The sequence below is a fragment of the Ceratotherium simum genome, chromosome 2 (assembly GCF_057802395.1).
Source record: "Ceratotherium simum simum isolate JZ-2026a chromosome 2, ASM5780239v1, whole genome shotgun sequence".
Taxonomy (NCBI): Eukaryota; Metazoa; Chordata; class Mammalia; order Perissodactyla; family Rhinocerotidae; genus Ceratotherium; species Ceratotherium simum.
This window is the reverse complement of record NC_141901.1, coordinates 62,985,449-63,005,868: the sequence shown is the minus strand read 5'-3', so window position 1 is coordinate 63,005,868 and position 20,420 is coordinate 62,985,449. Positions and strand designations below refer to the sequence as shown.

Sequence of the window (20,420 nt, the reverse complement as noted above, 5' to 3'; positions counted from 1 at the left end):
CCAAGGTGCTCCACTTTGGTAAGACCAGATATTCCTTAAACACTTTATCCCTTTCCTAATATCATTTTCTTGATCTTAAATGATTTTGTGATCCTCTGCACTCCGTGAAGCCAAGTTCAAGGGCCACCTCCTGTAGGGCCCTTTTGCTGATTTCTCTTCTCTCTCCCCATCCCTGGCACAACTACCATTTATTCTTTGTATGTCATTAGGCATTTGATCATTGACTGTCTTACAGTGCTGTTTAGACTTTGATGTGTTCCTTTCCAAAATTATTTATCTTATTTTAAGTCTCTTAAAGGGATCTCTTCCATGGAGCTTAACTGTATACAGGGAAGTAAGTAGTATTTACCAAATAAACAGTTGTTGAAGCCAATTAAATACATGACGTATTAGATTTTTATATCATATTTAATATATTATTCTACATGTAACTGGATAATTGTTGATTAATATCTTGTTAAAATGTATCTCCTGGGTATATTATGTCCCCTACAAATACATTGATTTCAACTGTTCCAAACACTTGGAATAGCATTGTTTGCTCGGGTCCTAAAAACAACTTTAAACAATTTAATCCTTCTGGTCATAATGCAGGTTTTACAGGTGTAATAACCATTGATCTTAAATATATATATGTTTACTTAAATATACATATATTTGTAAGTATATATATATATACTTCTAAAATAAAATCACTTTAGAACGTGAAGTCTGATTAAATGGATTGTATTGCACTAGAAATTTTGAAGATCCTATGCTCAAATAAGAACTTTTCGTTTCATTCAACTATTGTTCCTGCTAGTGCTACCACCACTAACTTACAAGGATATTTAAAAATGTTCTACATAATATTATGAATTTTATGAATATGGAAAGTCAAATATAGTTACTGAAATATTTTATTTTTCTTTAAAAAAAATATTTACTAGATGTCTGTACATACCTTAATCATTGTGATATGACATTTGAATGATCTACAGATTAAATACAATGTTAATCAGTCTGTGAAAGGTTCCATTACTGTGTTCTCAGTATTAGTTGTGTTATACACACTTTACTCCAATATCAGGCTTTATGATAATTCGAACAGGTAGATACGGAATGATTACTATGTGTCAGACATCGTGCTGTGAAAGTAACCAAAATAATACAAGGGACTCAGTCTAATGAGAAGACAACCAATTATATTCCAATGTAATTTCTAAAACACAAATTATTACAAAGAGCACTGAGGGTGAAGAAGTTTCAATAATAAATGAAATGGAGGCAAATTATCCAAAGACCACTTTATAGAGATTTAACATTTAAGCTTGATCTCTATGAATGAGTAGGATCTTCGTCCAGTGGTGAAAGAAAAAATGCGGTTTCTTGGAAGAATGGGAAAAGTAAAAAGTACTCTCTCTGCAAAGTGTAAAAGATGACTTGTTGGTCATGATAAGGAGTTAGGTTTCTGAAAGCAGCGTGGGACCATGTGATATGTATAAGCAGAGGAATGGCATAGTTAAGGATATGTAGCTATAATTCTAGAATCAGTGGGCAAAACTGACTAAAGAGGGTAAGAAAATGGAGTCAAGGAGATGAGTTAAGACACTATTAAAAAGGAGAGACAAAAAAGAGTCTGAACAAATGTAGTGGTAATGGAAATGAAGAAAAGGGGACAAATTAAAAAAATATTTTGGAAGTAGAACTAATATGACCTCAACATGTCGTATGAGGAAGTTGAGAGAGAATTTAAGGAAACTTTCAGCTTTTTAGATTGGTGAAATAAAATGGAGAATGAGAAGAGGCCACTAAAATTGGGAGTTTGGCTGTTATTGGTAACTTTTCGGAGTACAGATAAGAACGATGGTGAATTTACGGAAAAAAAAAGAAGGCTGTATTTGATTGCTTTCTGAGGGACTGATATATATCTCAAGACAAGAAAAGGTGAAGTATATATATAAAAATATATTTACTCATTGACCAATTATTTTATAAGGTTACATTGACTGAATAAAGCAATCTGGATAATACATAAAATAAATATATGCCTTTCATGCTTACGAGATTTTTTTAAAAGCATTGATAAAATTCAAGTCTCATCAAGCACTCAGAATCAGAAAAATTATGATTTATTTCCTTGGGTATTGTAAGAGGCAAGACAGATCTTTTTACCTCCTGCCAGCAGCAGTGGAATAAATATTTCCAATCATCTAAACTCTTCTGTTTCTGCACTCATTAGTACATGCAATTAGTAGAAACCAGGCACTGACTGATTTGATTGACATGTGTTTATTTTCTCTCCCACATACTGTGGGCTCACAGCATGAGAGTAATGAAAGAAGAGCTGTAATTTGCAATCATGGATAGCGTGGCTATTTATTGTAATTATACTTACAACTGGACCTGGTGGGCCCTGGGGACCTTCCCCTCCTTTCAGTCCAGGTGCACCCTGGGAAAAGTGAAAGAACAAAGGAAATGAATCAATGTGAACTGAATATAAATAGGAGGAGATGTATGATTGATAAAATGAGGATGCTAGGAAGTGTTTTTAGACACAAATACATACTGCTATATATATTATGATAATCAACGCATATGCTTACATATTTTCCCTAAATTACTCATGAATCTTTATTTAGTTAAGCCCTGAAAAAAATGTTTCTAATAAGCAATTTCATTCACATGCTTTATCTATATGTTGATTATACCTGAGCTCCTGGAAGACCTCTTTCACCTGGGAAACCACGTAGTCCTGCCGGTCCATCTTTCCCTGAGATACCTTGAGGACCAGGGTCACCCTAAAGAATATAAGATACATCCATCATAGGGAGTAAGTTCTATACATGTTTTCTCAAACAAAATTATGATTACCTCCAACCTACTGTAAGTAAAGCTTGAATATCATTTAATGATGAGAATATTGTGTAGAATGCCATATACATTAAAATGAACTAACCGCTACCTATGAGAGACATAAATGGCTGGTTTTATGGTCAATGGAGCTAACTGATCTTAAGATTGTTCAGTCATGCCTCATAGTACAATAAACAACATTTTACTGACATATCTTTCTGACATCCATTTAAATACTATGGCAATATTTAGAGAATCTATGGAGAAGTGATGGGAAGCTACAGTGAAAAGTAAATGGATGTTTTCAGCCTAGACAATTCCTTGAGCATGTTATACCTTTGCACCTTCTTTTCCTGCAGCACCAGGAAGACCTTGCTCACCAGGAGGTCCAGGAGGGCCAGGATGTCCACGTTCACCTATTGGACCAGTCTCACCAGTTGGACCCTAAATCAGATAAGCAAAACTTCATTAGATTGCTCTTTTATTTTTGGCAAAGATAACCCAAATAAATAAACCCAAGTTCAAAATAAATATTACTTCCTTTCACATAAGTGTATCATTCTCATTTATTTTCATGATGTCCTACAAAACACTTCATATAAAGCACTGATACGAGTCTGCATATCTGATAAGAGTCTGAAAAGATTATGTGTAATCTTGGTTAGAATCTGAGTGTACAAGAGAAATATATAGATAAATTCAAAGAGCTGTTTTCTTTGTTTAATATCAGAATTGCTTCAGAATGAGGCTAGTCCAAGTATTATTAAAAACTGTGGTTTTTAACTACAGTTTCATCCCATTGCCTCTTTTTATATAAGGTGTCAAATGAGTTAAGGAGTAAAAGAGGCATTGGCACCACATTGGTAGCTGCTCAGTGAATCACTGCTTGATAATAAGCCCAGGTCCCCTGGAACTCAAACAACCAAAGTGGTTCTCCTTGGATTTTCCATGATTGGAGACCTCCCTTTGTTAATCTATATTCGTTTGACAAAGTCTAGAGAATGTGGCAGGGGGACCCTGAAGGCCATGAGTTTGGGCTAGCAGCTCCTCTGGCCGAAGGCTATAACAAATAGCCTGCTGCCTTAAATTGCTACAAATGCCAAAGTGAAAAACGTCAGGTCATTTATGTGTCCCCTGAGTGCTGCTGTTTTCTGGTGCTCAAGTTTAATGAGCCTTCAAGTGTAAATTGAGAATGGTGGCCAGTTGCTCTCTATCTCCACTTAGAATAAAGCAAAATGAAGGATTTAAGTTAAAGATATATAAAGGGAAAGTTTCCAGATGCTAAGGTTGTTAAGCAGTGGGATGTGTTACTGAAGTCGCTTATGAAATATCATTCTTTGTTATTTTTCTAAAAATGCAACAGATTCTTACTTTTTGGTCTTGGATAAAGAACATATCTGCCCCAAATTTGAGTGTACATTTCCAGGTTTAAATTCCTTTAATTACGTATTGCTGAAAGTCCCCAACTTATCATTAACGTGCAAACACTTCTCCTGAAAGGAATTTTTCCTTAAATATCTGATCAGAATTTCAATAGTAAAGAATGTAAAATTGATCCTAATTTAATGGCTATCACCATTGAGACAAAAATGAGCAATGATTCACATGACTGTACAAAAAAAGGAATGAATATCAAGTATTGTAATCAATATTGCTCCTATTAAATCACTTCCTTCATCCTAACATGAAAACATGGTTACATGTGAAATAGGCAATTGGATTTTCTTTCTCAAAAGGACCAATAAAGAAGAATAATCCAATGATGATGCATACTCAATAAAACACCTGCTATTTTTATGCTTTAAAGTAGGGAGAAAAAAGAACACAAGTCTTAGAAACCAGATGTCTGCATTAGGCAGAGATAAATTTTCAAAAGGTGTGCGGTCCAGAAATATTCAGTTGAGCTCCAAATGTTTACATTGTAGTTGGAATCTAATTCTATTTCTGTTCATGGATATGTAACATAATAAGTCTTCTTTTTGCTAAATTTTTTCACAGAAAATTGTTGTGAAGTTGTTTGAAACAGAAAAATAAAAATATTTTTGGTGGAAGCTAAGTAATGAGGGAGTATTTTTTTAAATGAAAACTGATAGTTAAAAGGAGGCCTTTAGCATAAAAAAAGTATGCAAAAAGTATCACGTATACTCTGTTTTCTTTATAAAGGAGGGAACAGTTAGCATTTCCCGTGGCTCAGGATTAATCTCTGAAATAAAATGATCAACCAAGAATTCTTCATTGCTGCTTCCATCACACATATTCCAAGAAAGAAGATGCAGTGTTTTGTCTCTTTGTGTGTGTGTGTGTGTTTAGATGTTGGTGTTTGTTTGTGTGTGTGTGTGTGTTTGAATTACAAAGTGTTAAGAACTAATTATAGGCTGAGAAAAGTCTATTTAAAGCAATTAAATCATTAAAACACTTATTCAACTTCTCTTGCTCTTTTGCTATAATTTGTTATTAGCAGGGGTAAAACTCCAGCTGTGTAAGCTAAATGTGTCCTGTCCATTCAATATGCTTTGTCAGAATAAAAATATTGTTTTCTATTCCTGTGAATTATTCTCTATAGTTATTTAATATTATAATCAGGATACTGTTTCAATTTTTGAGACTCTTTCTGCCACCTATCTTGAAAAAGCTCTTTTCCATTATTTCAGTATACTCAAAGATTACAAACTACTATTTTATCACTCATGGAAATCATTGTTGTGAAGATAAAAACCTTAAGAAATACGTAATATATTACAAGTGTTCAAATTTTAGAAGATTGTGCTCAAAGCTTTATATTTCTAATGTATTATACTTCTCAAGCTAATTTAAACTAAAAAAACTGAAGTCATTTTATAATTTGAAATTCTGGGAAAAGATGATGGCCAACCTATTTAATAAAGCATTTTGGTGTTTTTAGCAGATGGTGCTATTGTCGGGCTTTCATGTTAACTTCATTGTGAATTTCCTGACTTATTTTCATAATTTATTTTATTCTTCTCTTTTATTCATTCAGGCAATTGAAAAATCACTTTACTTAAGTAATAGTTTGCTGAATCACATTTGATGTAGCCAAGTTGCATACATTTAAATTCCATCTGCAATATAAAAATACATCATTTTCAATCATAATAAAATGGGCAGATTTTGCACAACTTAGGGAAGGTGAAAACATAAACAGAAAAATAAATCTTGTTGGGGAAATAAAGTAACGAAATGTACCTGTGGTCCAACAACACCCCCTGGTCCAGGAGGGCCGGTCTTGCCTTGGAATCCCTAAGGGAATAAAGCATAATCCATAAAAACTATACAGGACTCAGAGTACACATTAAAATTTTCTGAGAAAACTGAATAACTCACATTAAAGAAATCATCTTTTGGCTAACAATATTTATTTTTAAGTGCTTATCAGTTATTATATTCCAGTTCTCTTTAATATTCAAAATTTATCATCTTCACGATTTCACACTGTAGTCCAATGACTACTTTCAAAAGTGAAAAAGAAAATAAAACAATGGGTTGAAGCTGGAACAAAAATGTCTTCTCAACTCTGTTCCACCAGGTCAAACAACATAGAGAATTTTAACGTAGCAATGTTTATGAATGAAATAAATGATGATCCAGACATTCTTTGAAACAGTACACTGGTTCTGTATACAGAGATTAATCTACTGTGTGTGATATTAATGTATTTCTCTTTCCTGCATTCCAACAATCTCATAAAATAAAACAATATACAAAAATAAATTTATAAAAACATACTTTGTACGATTAGTAATCGTTTCAGCATTTTATCAGTGTTCTTTCTTAAAACCCAAAAGAATATACTTACAAATGTACTTTGCATGTAATGCAGTCATTAAAATAAAATCCAGTAGAGATGAGCAGCATGTACTCACTAAGCAAAGCCTGTGGGTATATATTATGGTATCCATATTTCTCTAGACTCGTGGGTTATTCATTCTACGTGATTCACAGATTTCTTTCTCATGTAAATTAACTTATGTTTAACAGTTGGAGAAATAGATTCAAAATACTGGGAGAAAAACTTTCCAAAGAACTGAATTAAAGCATACAGTATTTGTAAAAGTTTTATTCACTATAACATCAGACTGAAAACAATAACGTTAGAAAGCAAAAGGCAGAAACTGAGAGCACCATGTTTGTATCACAACCTTCCAGACAATTATGATTAAATTATTTATAATAACAAAATTTTATAAGTAGGAAAAGGAAAAGAATCTGTAATTGTAATTATTTTAATGGATATTACAGGGAAAGAAAACAGATTTCTCTTATTTTTTAAATCCATTAATTCTTAAGACCTTCAGGGTTCCACTTGTGCTATCACTCCTAATAGCAAAACGGATCAATGACATAGAATTTATTTAGCATTTTATAAACAAAATAGTAGCTTGACTGCTTAATTTTAACTTTTTGGCAACTTATTGGTTTGGAAATTTACACACACTCATATATATACATACATATACAAGCACATGTATACATTTGTGTCTATAATGTATATGCGTATATATATATATATATATATACACACATATTTTGTTTTACTTTCCACTGAGAGCTAACAGCTTGCTGTTACTCTTAAGCATTTGCTCGAAGGGTTTAGTTCCAAACCGTACATACTCCTTATAGTATCTCAATAAACTCCATGACCACAACTGTTATCTATATGCTGATGAATTCCTCTGCAACAAACTATTTCTCAAACGCTAATCTGTGCTGAGTTCGAAAATTCTCTCAGTTAAGTGCCTACTGGACATTTCCAGTTGTATCTCATGCTCTCTCCTCAACTTAACCTTCCCAGCTTGGAGCTCACTAAGTGAATCCCCTCCTTTGATTTTCCTCCTGTGTTCTCTCCCTTTAGTAACAGAGTGACTTCAGATCCCAAACTTTCCTTCAGTCCTCAGACTCAGTCATTTAATCCTACAGTGTCATCTCAGAAACTCTCTCAAATACAGCTTCTTCTCGCTTGTCTAGTAGACCTGTTTCATTCAAACTGTAATCACCACGCTCCTTGACCGTTGCAGGTTTTCAAGTCAGGTTCACTCACTTGTCCACTTTAGCCAGTCACCATCTCACAGAAGCAAATCGAACCAACTCACTGTTAAGCATATATCATGCAATACCCATTACCAAGTTCTATAAACTGTGGGCCCAGTCTGTCACTCCAGTTACCTCTTTGCTTTGAAAATATGTCCTAAATTCTACCCATGTTGATTTTCTCACCTTTCCCTGAATAGCCACACACCATGTATTTGCACGGCCTGTACTCTCTGTCTGGATTACCCTTCTCCCAATTTCTAATCACTAAGTTAGACATGAAGATGTAAATACAATTCTGAACTTAAAAACATTCAAGTTTCATAAAGTTTTTTCTTAGTAACTGTGAGAGAAAGAATAGCACACAAAAAACGATTGCAAAATAATGATGAAAATCAATTGATTAAAAATCAATGCTTAGGGGCCGGCCCAGCGGCACAGCAGTTAAGTTTGCGTGCTCTGCTTTGGCAGCCTGGGATTCACAGGTTTGGATCCCGGGCGCGGACTGAGGCACTGCTTGTCAAGCAATGCTGTGGCAGCATCTCATATAAAGTAGAGGAAGATGGGCATGGATGTCAGCCCAGGGCCAGTCTTCCTCAGCAAAAAAGAGGAAAAAGAGGCTAAGTGTCCTCACACACACACACACAAAAAATCAATGCTTAATTGAGGAAATTCTGTGAAAAATTCACAACCCAATCTTGCACTCATACATTCCAGGAGGAAAGAGAAAAGCTTGGGTGTTAGCACGTCGGAGTGGGTGATAGATTTGGGAGAGGCTGGAAGACAGCATTATCCATACGTCTGCTCATTTAAAACATTCAGAGTGTTTGCAAGTATCTAATAAATCTGACACTACTGATCTTCCAAATAAACTATGTACAAAAAAAACTTTTATAGTTTAGAATGGAGTGTGCTTGTTCAATACTGTCATATAATAAGACAACAATTGCATTTAATTTAGAATACCAAGTCAAATTATGTTTTTCAAAGTCCCTGAAAACAGGAATAAATTTGATAAATGGGTAAGAAGAAAAATCTGCTGTTGGACCCTCTAAAAATGTAACTCTTATTCTGATCACTCTAAGGGACTAAGCTAGTTTTAGGATCAATGCAGGATTTAGCACTGTGTTTCTGAGACAAATTTGGGTTGTCTCAGTATAATAGACAAACTATTTCTAATTATTCCTAGTGGTGTTGAATTGTAAGACATCAGAATGAATCTTCACTTCAAGGATTTCTGACTGGGGACAAATCTCAAATATAACAGCAGAATTTCTTCTCTAAAATAAGATAACACATATACAGTAAAATCTAGCTGCTCTAGATTCTGACTGCTGGATAGGGCAATCTTTTGAATCCCAGTCAGCACAGAACAAGGTGAGAAGGAAAAGTTCCTGGCTATGGGGTGATTCACCATTGCTCTTAAATGTAGATTTGAAATCAGGAAAACAATTTTCCAGGAATAATTCTAGCCTTTGTCTGTGAGAAAGTATGAGATGAGAACATCCATCCTAGAATCATTAGTTAATATGCTATTTTTCTTCTTTGTTTAAATTTAAATGTTATATATAACATGGTTACTTTGGATAGATGCAGCAGCTCTTGATGAAATAGAAGACAAAAGGGATTTTATAATGGTAATTCTCTAGGTATCCGTTCCTCAAAAGACATTTGGAAATATTCTAGAGTTATCCCCAGGAAGCTACCCGATGACTTAGTTAAAAATGATTGACTGCAAGATTTGAATGAGAATGCATTTGCAAATTTGAACGTGGATTCTCCTTTAGAGAGTTTATTTTATGCTCCTCATGCAGATGTCATTCCCAGGAGGACACCCAAATATTCTTCCTCTTTGGTCTCACTAAATCATTCTTGATTCTGCTTTTGAAATCCAAGACTTTGAAGTTTACAATCTGACTAAAACTAAGAAATTGTTACACTAAGAATTGTCACTTGGTGAGCAAAACAGGAATTGGGTTGTTGCTGATACATTGTTTCTCCTACACAGATAATCATCATGTTTTCAGATTTGTTATCGTGTACTGAGATGCAACTCCAAACTTGTCTTTGTGTTGGCAGAATGCCCTAAAATGATTTTGAGCACATAGTCAAAAGTAGTCTGTGTTGTGGTTTCCTTAAGAAACCTGAATAAAATTAATCAATGGTGAGAACCAAGAATTGATTCCAAGGAAACATGATAATCCATGATGGTTTCTGATTAGACTAACATCCCACTGGAATAGCCTGACACATGGTTTTACAACAGAGGCAGAATAAATAAATAAACCCACCAGGGTCACTAAATTGGAGTCGAGCTTCCAGTTTCCCATCTGCCCAAATCATTGTTATACACATAAGTTGTTCAGACAATTTATTTAAAGTTATATTCCTCATAATCTTAAAATAAAATTCAGTTACATTTTCCCATTTATATTTTCTTACTTGAGGCAAGAGGATTCATTTGACCTAGTTCCAGAATAATTATAGCCTTATAGTTCCAACATCAGAAAATACTCTATCCTTTAGATAGAAGACTGTATTATCTGCATGGCTTATTGTCATGTGCTTCCTTTAGAGAAAGGAAGGGTGATAGGGTTGGGTGGAATATATCTATAAACAAAGACTTCAGTAAATGGGTCAGGGTTGATAACCTTGTGGAGATGTCCAAAAGACAAGGGGGTCTTCTCCTTCAGCTCATCTCTAAAGTGCTGTTATTGACAATAAGGACAATGAAATCAAGTAACATCCCATATCCTCAAGCATGTTCATTTAGGTATTTAGATACAAATATGGGTTTATTTATATATTTAATAAAAGTTTCAATGGAATTAATTTCTCCATTGTCTCTAACTTGGTAACTGAGCTGTTATAATAAAGTAGCTTTCTGTGAAATGATGAGGTGCTAGAGATGGAAAATTTCAGTCAGAACAATGGGGACTTACAGTCTCTCCACGTTGCCCAGGGTGTCCCGGCAGGCCATCCTTCCCAGGTGGTCCCTAAAATGACAAATATTAAACACCACATGTCATAAATATTTCTTGAATTGGTTTATAGTCTAAATGTAATGTTAGACAATTTTCTTATCATATTTTCATTAGATTTAATATTTTGATGTTCTGCTTATTTTATATATGGTAGTATGTGCATATATCTTTTTAGTATAATTCTATCTGTAACTGAAACCAAGAGAAAATGACACAACTGTATTCTGACCATTTTGCATTTAAATTATTTCATTAGCATCTATCTTTTTTTTTTTTTTTTGTGAGGAAGATCATCCCTGAGCTAACATCCATGCTAATCCTCCTCTTTTTTTTGCTGAGTAAGACGGGCTCTGAGATAACATCTATTGCCAATCCTCCTCCTTTTCTTCCACAAAGCCCCAGTAGATAGTTGTATGTCATAGTTGCACATCCTTCTAGCTGCTGTATGTGGGACGCCGCCTCAGCATGGCCAGAGAAGCGATGCATCGGTGTGCTCCCAGATCCAAACCCGGGCCACCAGTAGCGGAGCGCGTGCACTTAACCGCTAAGCCACAGGGCCGGCCCCAGCATCTGTCTTTTTTAAAAACATATTCATATAGATTTGTATTTTTATTTTTGCAAAACCGTTAGTTCTTCACTACTTGACAAATGAATATTTTCCTCTCTTTTTGGTGATCTGTTCCTAATCCAATTTCCTGTGCGTCAGGACTTGGATAACAGAGAAAGATAGTGTCCTCTAGTGGTGGTCTGAGCTTCTAACCGACAAGAATGAAAAGAAATACAAACTCTTATAAACAATGGCACTTGACCTCTCGATTGCTTCAAGTAAAGGAAACAGGGTGCTACGCTCGATTTTAGAAGTTATCAGGACTAACTTTTCCCGGTAGACATTCTTAAATATCCTCTTGGAAGCATAATGTTTATTAAGCACTGGAGAGCAAATCTACTATACTATCACTGTCTCTAAAGGATGCTGTCTTTGTCATGACTGAAGAAATAGATGAAGCAATTAACCAAGTACCTAAACAACTCGGCAAGGTTCCTAAGTTTTAGATAGATAGTAGAAATAGATTGCTTCTTTAGACTGCATTATGGATTATTCATCCTACTCAGAAACCATTAAGTATCAAGTTCAAATTTCAAAAAATGTTTAACGGATACAGGCAGAAATATTCTCACTCTTCTGGATAAATGAAGAGAAATGATCATTCTAACAACATTTTTAATGACAACAGATATACCTCTCATGATATGTTAACTATTTAAATACATTTATTTATTTAAACAAATACATTATTTAAATAAATCTATTTTCATATACCAATTCTTTTTATACTGAGTTAGAACAAGGCCTTGTTTCAAAATAAGATAATTTTCACACATAGCTTTCTTCCACTAGAGTAAGACTTTTTCTAGGTTAGCTATAACACTTCAGGAGAAAGGCTTCCTGACAGTGCCTAGTACCAGCTCTGCTCCCTGAGCTCTTCTTTATTGACACACTGGTTGTCATGTGAATTAACAGCTCTCATTAAAGACTATTATTATGATATTTCATAAGGTCATTGCTTGCTCAGTGATTTGCTCATGTTTTCCAGGACCACCTTAGTGATTCTAGTGCCATCCTCCCCAAAAGATCAAAACTGGAATGTTTTTAACCAAGGCCCCCAAACGTTATTGGACATCATTTAACCATTTCTTCTTTCAAATCATATATTACATATATATGTATTAGGTACAAAGTTTACAGTAACATAAGATGTAGCTCTGCCTTGTGTTTAAAGGTGAAACACAAAAATAAGTAGTTAATTGCTGGTAGACTTCATCCAGCTTCAGTATTTCAAAACAGTAAATAAAAATGAATTCTGCACTTTACCACATTTTGATATGTATGGGAATAAATGTGCTGTCAGTTGGGGGCAGTAGTAGAAGTTTTAACTAAAAATAGAGGGTGACAGCTAAAGGATAATAAATATGAGTTGGGTTTTTTTCCCCACCATGCTAAAATACCTCTCAAATGATGTGTTTTTCCATCAGCATAAGACATTTACATGTTTTCTAACAAATCTTCAAATATAAAAGCTAAATATCTCATTATATTTGTTGATGTGAGAAGAATAGATTATACTTTTATTGCAAAATATTAGAACCCTTTAACACAGTAATCTTAGATCTAAATGATGTCACCCTGGAATGAATGCAACACAATTTTTAATGGCTTTCCTGGATATCCTGAGGGAGCAGGGTTAATCGACTACATAAAGAATTCATGTCATCATCAGTCTTCTTGATTTAAGTATGTATTTATAATGTTAATAATTAATACTAATTAATTAAATAACTGTAATGGCTTCACACTACTATCCGATAAAATAAGTAGATTAATTACCAAATAATTTCATGGCATTAATTAAAAAAAATAATTTTATTGATCAAAATAGGCTGCCCCTTTGATGTAGCTGGTGAAGGGCAGTGGTAACAAATTCATCTAAATGAGGATGTGTGTGCACAGCAAGGCAATCTGTGAAAAGACACTTATAATAAATGTTAAGGATGTTTTTCTAGTTCCCCTTGGCACTGAGTTTTGACTTTTCCTCTTCTATAAATAGAATGTATCTTGTAATAGTCATGTTATAAATCTTAATCACCTCAAATTAAAATTTTTCTTAATGGGGTAACTATATGCTAGCATTGGTATGAGATTAACAGACTCTAAACATGAACATTCCAGGCACTCAATCCAAAATCCATATATGCATGTGTGTCTGTGTGAAAAAAAATAAATCTATATACATTTCCTGATTATAATGAAGATGAACCAATTAATTTGCAGGAAGAGGAGCTTGGTTTTACCCTCCACCTGAATTTCTTCCTTCTATATCAAAGAGATGAAGGAATTTCTTTCCTAAATGTTATAAAACTGCATACCAGAGAAACGACAGGAACTTTTATTTCATGCTCTAATGTGTCACTTGTCAGCGAAACGGAGTATAAAAATCGTTTTATTTAACAGTGAAAGCAATGTTCCTTAACCATGTCTTGTCTCTCCAACTAGACTGCATGCTTCTCAAGGGTAGGTATTTATAATACTTCTCAGAGACAAAATGCATGCATGATCAATGGCTCAAAACTTGTTGAGAGATACATGAGAGAATAAACTGAAAAAGTCTAAGGAAAAATGTGTCAAATAGCTTTCTTTGACAATAAAATTACATTACATGAGGGAAACAATTCTTAACAATGTGTACAACTATAAATGGTACGGTAATGTTGAGGTTATGTGTATCACTGGATTTTATGTTGCCAAACAACAATCTATGCACTTGGCTTCAAAATCCGTATGGAAAAATCTTACATGTACAACCATTTTTGGAACTATGTTTTCACTTCTCTGTATGTGAAACTTTGCATACAAAGTAATATTTCACATTACATTTGGAACAAAACTGAAATAGTGGGTAAACAACATTATATGCAGGTAGTATCAATTATCCTATATTTAATACTCTTAATCCTTTTGTAACACTGTAATATAGATAATCCTTTCTTGACATGTTTGTAGTAATAAAGCAAAACTGTTAGTATTAAAATAACGTTTTAAACAGTGTCTAAAAATTATTGCAAAAAGTAAGAGATTGCTTCAACATTTAATCTCTAATTTAAGTATTTCACAATAAATAATTCATTTTTTAAAGGTGTGAGCTAAAGTCATATTTGAAAGTAATCAGTGAAACAGATGGTTATTCAAACTCAATAAAAAACCAGAGAACACATTTATTTATTTATAAATTAAAAATATAATGTAATCAGATGTAACACATTTAAAATTTTAACATCTTAATTTAGAATTTTCTGAATTGTTTATGCACGACTTTTATTCAACTACACTTGGTTAAGTACAATTATTTGAAAATAGAAAATTGGGATGTATAATTTTTGAAATATTGGAATATATGAAAAGCCTCACACAATTTCCTCATAGAAGGTGTATGTTGTGGGTTTATCAAGAAGATTCAGTTCAAAATAAGTTTAAAATATTCAGCCTAAAAATATATATCAATGTGCCTCTAAATGAAAATAACCAGGATGTGAGTAAAACTGCTAGTAATGATTTACTGGGAATTAGTTATTTGTATTATTACAACGGACAAACATTTTGCTCTCAAATCATTGACTAAAAATTTTAATTATTCTTAGTTTCCTGCAGAGTAGATCATATTGAAACTATCTTGGTTTTATTTTCAGCCAAAATATTTTTGAACTTTGCCACTCAAAGTATAGCCCACGGACCAGCAGTATTGGCATCATCCGTACATTGTCAGTGATGTCAAGTCTCAATACTCACCCCAGACCTACTGAATCAAAATCTACATTTTTACCAAGATACTAACATTATTTGTATGCACATTAAAGTTTGGATAGGATTGTCTAGTCTGGACTAGAACAGTGGATTGCAAACTTTAGCATGCATCAAAACTACCTAGAGAGTTTGTTAAAACACAGACTCTCTGGGCCCCTCTCCTAGAGTTCTGATTAGGTGAGTGTGGTAGGGACAAGACTTTGCATTTCTAACAAATCCCAAGCACTGCTGATGCTCTGGTCCAGGGACCACACTTTGAGAACAACTTCCTTAGACAGGTGGATGCTATGGTCTGAAAGTTTGTGTCCTCCTGGTTAAATTCATATGTTGAAGTCCTAACCCTCCAAGGTAATATTATTAGTAAGTGAGGTCTTTGAGAGGTACTTAAGTGTTCAAGGTGGAACCCTCCATGGAATGGGATTAGTAACTTAAAAAGGCTCCAGAGAGCTCCCTAGCCCCTTCTGCCATGTGAGGATACAATGAAAAGTCTTCGACCCACAAGAGGGCCCTCACCTGATCACGCTGGCACCCTGATCTCAGACTTCTAGCCTCCAAAACTGTGAGTAATAAGTTTATGTTGTTTATAGGCTACCCAGTCCGTGGTTTTTTTGTTATAGCAGCCAGAATGGACAAGACAGTGGGTAAGTTGATTCTAGTTCTCATAAATAAACTATACAGGTTGCCAAAAAAAGAAAAGGAAAAGAAAAGAACTGGGCACTGAGCATGTCCTATATTCCCATGAATATCTAAGTATAAAAATCAGGGTTTTCAATTAACTTTGTGAAGCTATTTGATGAAGATATTCAAAAGAGTGTTGTTCTAAATGAATTTTATAAAAGGGATATGATTCTGAGGAGGTTATCATTACATTTTACAAGAAGAATGCATTATAGAGAGAAAAATGGTAAATACAAATAAATAAATCTTAATGTGATATAAGTAACATCAGAATGTTGGAGGGTGTTTAGGAAGTGATATTTTGAAGAAGGATACACTGGATGATGGAAGATAAATGGGAATATTCCTTGTAGTGGAGGAGTAGTTGAGAGAATAATATTCAGGTTGTTCTAGTCTGATATATTTTGAAAGAATATTTAATAACATATCTTTAAATCATATTCAGAAACACTAAACATCATAAATTATAAACATCTATATTCTTTGACATTTTTAGTTGCAATTTTGTTTTTATAGGAATTTTTATCAATATTGGTATCTAAAAATCATTTAAAATACAAGCTATGACTCTCAAAAACTGGAAAACATTGTTAAATGAAGAAAGATAAACTATGACACTTACAGGAGGGCCTTTCGGTCCAGGGAATCCAACTGGACCCTGAGGTCCTTGAGGGCCCTGAAAATCAAAAGCAGTGGGGAAATTTAAGAATATGCCTTAAAAAGACACATCTTTATACTTTTAGCAGTTTATTTCTGCAGATAAAACACAATACACTATACAGCTTCTTCACCATAAGGACAGAACTACGGCAATACAAGATAAACTGTGCTGATCTAAGAGCACAACGGATGATTTTTCACACTACTCATGATGTAAAACCACACATCACATGAATGGTCTTAACGCAAGAACACTATAAATATTTGGAATTTGTATTGAAAGTGAATACAACATAAGTGTATCAAGAAGTTCCACAGATTCTCTTCTTTTAAAATTGCCTGGAAACATCCATAGAAGGAGGATTTTTAATTCCATAGCTCCCCCACAAAAAATATTGTTTTTAAAATTGATTCCATGTATGTTCTGGCTCTAGCCCTATAAAACTAAAAACAAAAATAAGTGAGTATCTCAAAAGACCATAGAGGATGCCTTTAACTAATCTCTATATTTAAAATATATTTATTTTTGAAGATGTCAATATCTCATTTTACTCATGTATACACTTCTTTTGTAGATAAGATGAAAAGAACTTTACTGTATAATTATTCTCATTAACATGCAATTCAAATGTACACTTATAATATCATTCTTGATTTGACGCTTAACTAACTATATTATTCAACATTCATATTTACATAGCTTTAAAATGCATAAAATAGACCCTATTACAGTGATTGTATTGTTGGCAGCAAAAGGATTGGTAAAATAATCCTTTATGCCCAGAACATAAGAATTATATTTCTAAAAGGAATATATATAAAAAGGAAGATGATATAAATACATTTTTTAAGTAATACAATTAGGGGAGAGTTTATTTATATTTAAATAAAAAATAAAGTTTACTAAAGTTAGTCTTTAATAGAATTTACTCTTTTCAACTTATCGATTTAGTCTTCTAAGGGAAATTTCATTACCATTCTTAAGCCAATGCCAGTTTAGAAATCAGCAAAAATTATTGCTGTTACCAGCACCTTATCTTAGAATCAAAAAGAAACTTCAAAGTTAGATATGTCATTAAGAAAACAGATATCACATGCAATTCCCAAAACACTGGAAAATTTTTGGAACTTATAAATTTTGATACTCATTAAAGTATGAAACTATTATTCTTATATATCTGTCACAATAACTTAAGAAAATCACAAATAAAAATTCATTTTAAATACAAAATTTTAAAAATAGTATTTCTTTAGGTTATGTAGCAAGCTCTATTTTTGTAATTTCTTACAATGTCATTTCATTGCTTTTAAATTTTTGCTGCTTTTCAAATAAAATTTGATTTTGAATTTAAATTTCTTTAAGAAGGAAAAATTTTCAAAAATCACTCCTCCAGAGAAAATAAGAAAAAGTGGGTCTTTCTTTATAAAATGCCATAAAAAAGTGTTGACATGTTCTCTCGGTATTAATCAAAATAGTTTCCAGGTGACCTAGAAAATACATAAAGACTCAGTATAAAGATAGTGTTGGACCCCAGTTAGAGTTGCCAGATAAAATACTCAGTGTCTAGTGAAATTTGAATTTTAGGTAAATAATGAATAATTTTAAAATGTCTCACATGTTGCAAGGGACGTATTTATGCCACAAATTATTCATTGTTTATGAAAAATGCAAATTTCCATAATTTGAATTCTTATTCAAGAATTCAGTTAGTTTTTAGTTCTTAGCGTCTTAGCTCTTTTGTTGTTTGTTTTTATTTTGTATTGTTTTGTTTTTGCTAAATTAGGTAATCTGAGACCCAACTAAAAGCTGTATTAACTAAGTCTTGAATAACAGGCATCCATGATCTGCAGATCATGAGTATGAGGGATCATATTTAACTTGTAGAATATCCCAAAGTGTATTTATATATATATATAAACATATTATATATATAGTGCAACGTATATTTATTTATACATAAATGTATTGTTAAAGAAGAAGGCCATGGAAATGGGCAAAAATTGGTACTTCATTTCTTATCCAATGGTACTATAAAATTCTCTCCCTGAACTACACAAGTCTTATATTTTGAAGAAAATATATTTGTGATATTACTTCTACTGTTCTTCAACTGTGTGCCTAAGACATAACTAAATAGTTTGCAACACTTAAAATTCTTTGCAGGAAATGAGGTTATATTAGGAAGAAAATGTTTCATCAACTACATAGAACACAGGAAATGTGTTCTGTATATTTAAAACACGTGTAAATGTTTATTGAAAATGGTTTCCAGCTTGCTTAAAATTTTTTTTTATATCAACCTTTACTTTGATTCTCAAAATATACTTTTCTTACTCTCAAAGTGTTTTTCCAATTACAAGTAATCATGTTATTGGGTCCCACTGTTTTTTCCAAAATAAAATTGCAAAGACATACGGTTGATCACGATATTTTGGAATGCATAAGCAAAATATGTAAGAGAGAATAGTTTGTACTTTAAAGACAAAACTTCTAGTTGTGCTATAGGTTGTTAAACCGTTCTACTCTATTTAATGATTCTGTCATTTCAATTAATTTAACTGTATCTTCTTCTTAAGATAACTTTGACCATAAAATATTTCAAATGTATTATTTATGAACTCAAAATGTACAGGATGGACTTGATTTGAGAATAGTTCATGAAGAGTGAGAAACATTTAGTAGAAAGTTTGATTTAATTAAATAGGGACCAAAGCTTTGAAATAACTGTAATTAAATGTTTATTCTTGTGTCTTATCTACTGACATTTCTGTTACAAATAGAAACTTTATTCCAAAGAAAATTATTGTTTCTCAATTTTAATTTATACATCATAGGGTGTTTCTGTCTTTGTTTTTGTGAAACATCTACTATAAATTTCAAATAATAATATACAAAATTATATCAATATGACTGCGTAATACTGAAAATTATTACAGAAGATTAAAATTTGAATCTAAGTTCTTTGACAGTAATACAGATTTAATAGTTAAAATCCTTTCAAGAGAATAGCTTTCAAAAAACTTGGCAACAGAAATGCTATATTTTGCCAAAAACAAAAACAGATAAAAGGCATGCTTACTCATGTGTATTTAGCTTTATTTTATATCAATTGAAAATCAATTTACTAAATAGTTTTTCTGTTTACTGGAACAGATGTTTTATCTCGATTTGAATGTATATCGATTGTGACTTAATGGCTACTGGTAGCTTGCATTTTACCAGCATAATGAAGCTGCCAGTTCCACGGACAAAATGAATATCAACATGAAAAATGGGATGAGTGGAGGAGAAGGCATAGGTGTTATATGGAGATTTAAAAAAAAAAATTTTGGCTCGAGTTTAAGGGTGACATCATAGGCCAATTACACACAGTATTTCTCTCATTTCTAGAAAAAAAATTAGTAGCATGTAACCTATTAAGCTTTTTTTTAGAGGAATAAATGACAGAATAGGAATTTTTAAACTCTGACTAGATTTTGAGGATGACTGTATACATCTATTTGCAGACATTTGTACCTTTTCCCAGAAATTTAAAAATTTGCAAAATATTGATATTTACTTTATTTTATATGATTGTGTCATACTTACTCTTTCACCAGGAGGGCCAGGAGGGCCATCACCGCCTGAAGTGCCCTGGCAACAACAACAACAACAAAAACTCAGTTTTGATTCCTTCCCATAGCATCTGACCTCTGGAAGAGGAACTGACAGTAAAGCCTGAAGGGAACAAGTGGTGATACCTTTGGACCAGGTTTCCCAGTGGGACCTCTCGCACCTCTTGAACCTCGAGGACCCTGCATATGAGAGCAAAAGATGGAATTGATCTAGTGCCAAGCAAACCCAAAGGCACAGAATCAAT

The 20,420-nt window shown here is 33.1% G+C and overlaps 1 protein-coding gene and 1 long non-coding RNA gene across 3 annotated transcripts in view; one reads left to right on the top strand and one right to left on the bottom strand.

The window, feature by feature from the left end:
- Positions 1–20,420, top strand: part of LOC147918033 (uncharacterized) — a 1,004,068-nt gene that overhangs the window by 195,375 nt on the left and 788,273 nt on the right. The gene's annotated exons all lie outside the window — the stretch shown is intronic.
- The window catches only part of COL11A1 (collagen type XI alpha 1 chain), a 207,612-nt gene that overhangs the window by 69,179 nt on the left and 118,013 nt on the right, over positions 1–20,420 (bottom strand). For both annotated transcript variants that reach the window (XM_087446492.1, XM_004420763.3), the window contains 8 exons: positions 20,302–20,355; positions 20,150–20,194; positions 16,523–16,576; positions 10,824–10,877; positions 6,040–6,093; positions 3,172–3,279; positions 2,691–2,780; positions 2,378–2,431 (listed from right to left, as the gene is read on the bottom strand). In XM_087446492.1, the coding sequence (XP_087302618.1) occupies positions 2,378–2,431; positions 2,691–2,780; positions 3,172–3,279; positions 6,040–6,093; positions 10,824–10,877; positions 16,523–16,576; positions 20,150–20,194; positions 20,302–20,355 (513 nt within the window). The remainder of the gene's footprint in view (positions 1–2,377; positions 2,432–2,690; positions 2,781–3,171; positions 3,280–6,039; positions 6,094–10,823; positions 10,878–16,522; positions 16,577–20,149; positions 20,195–20,301; positions 20,356–20,420) is intronic.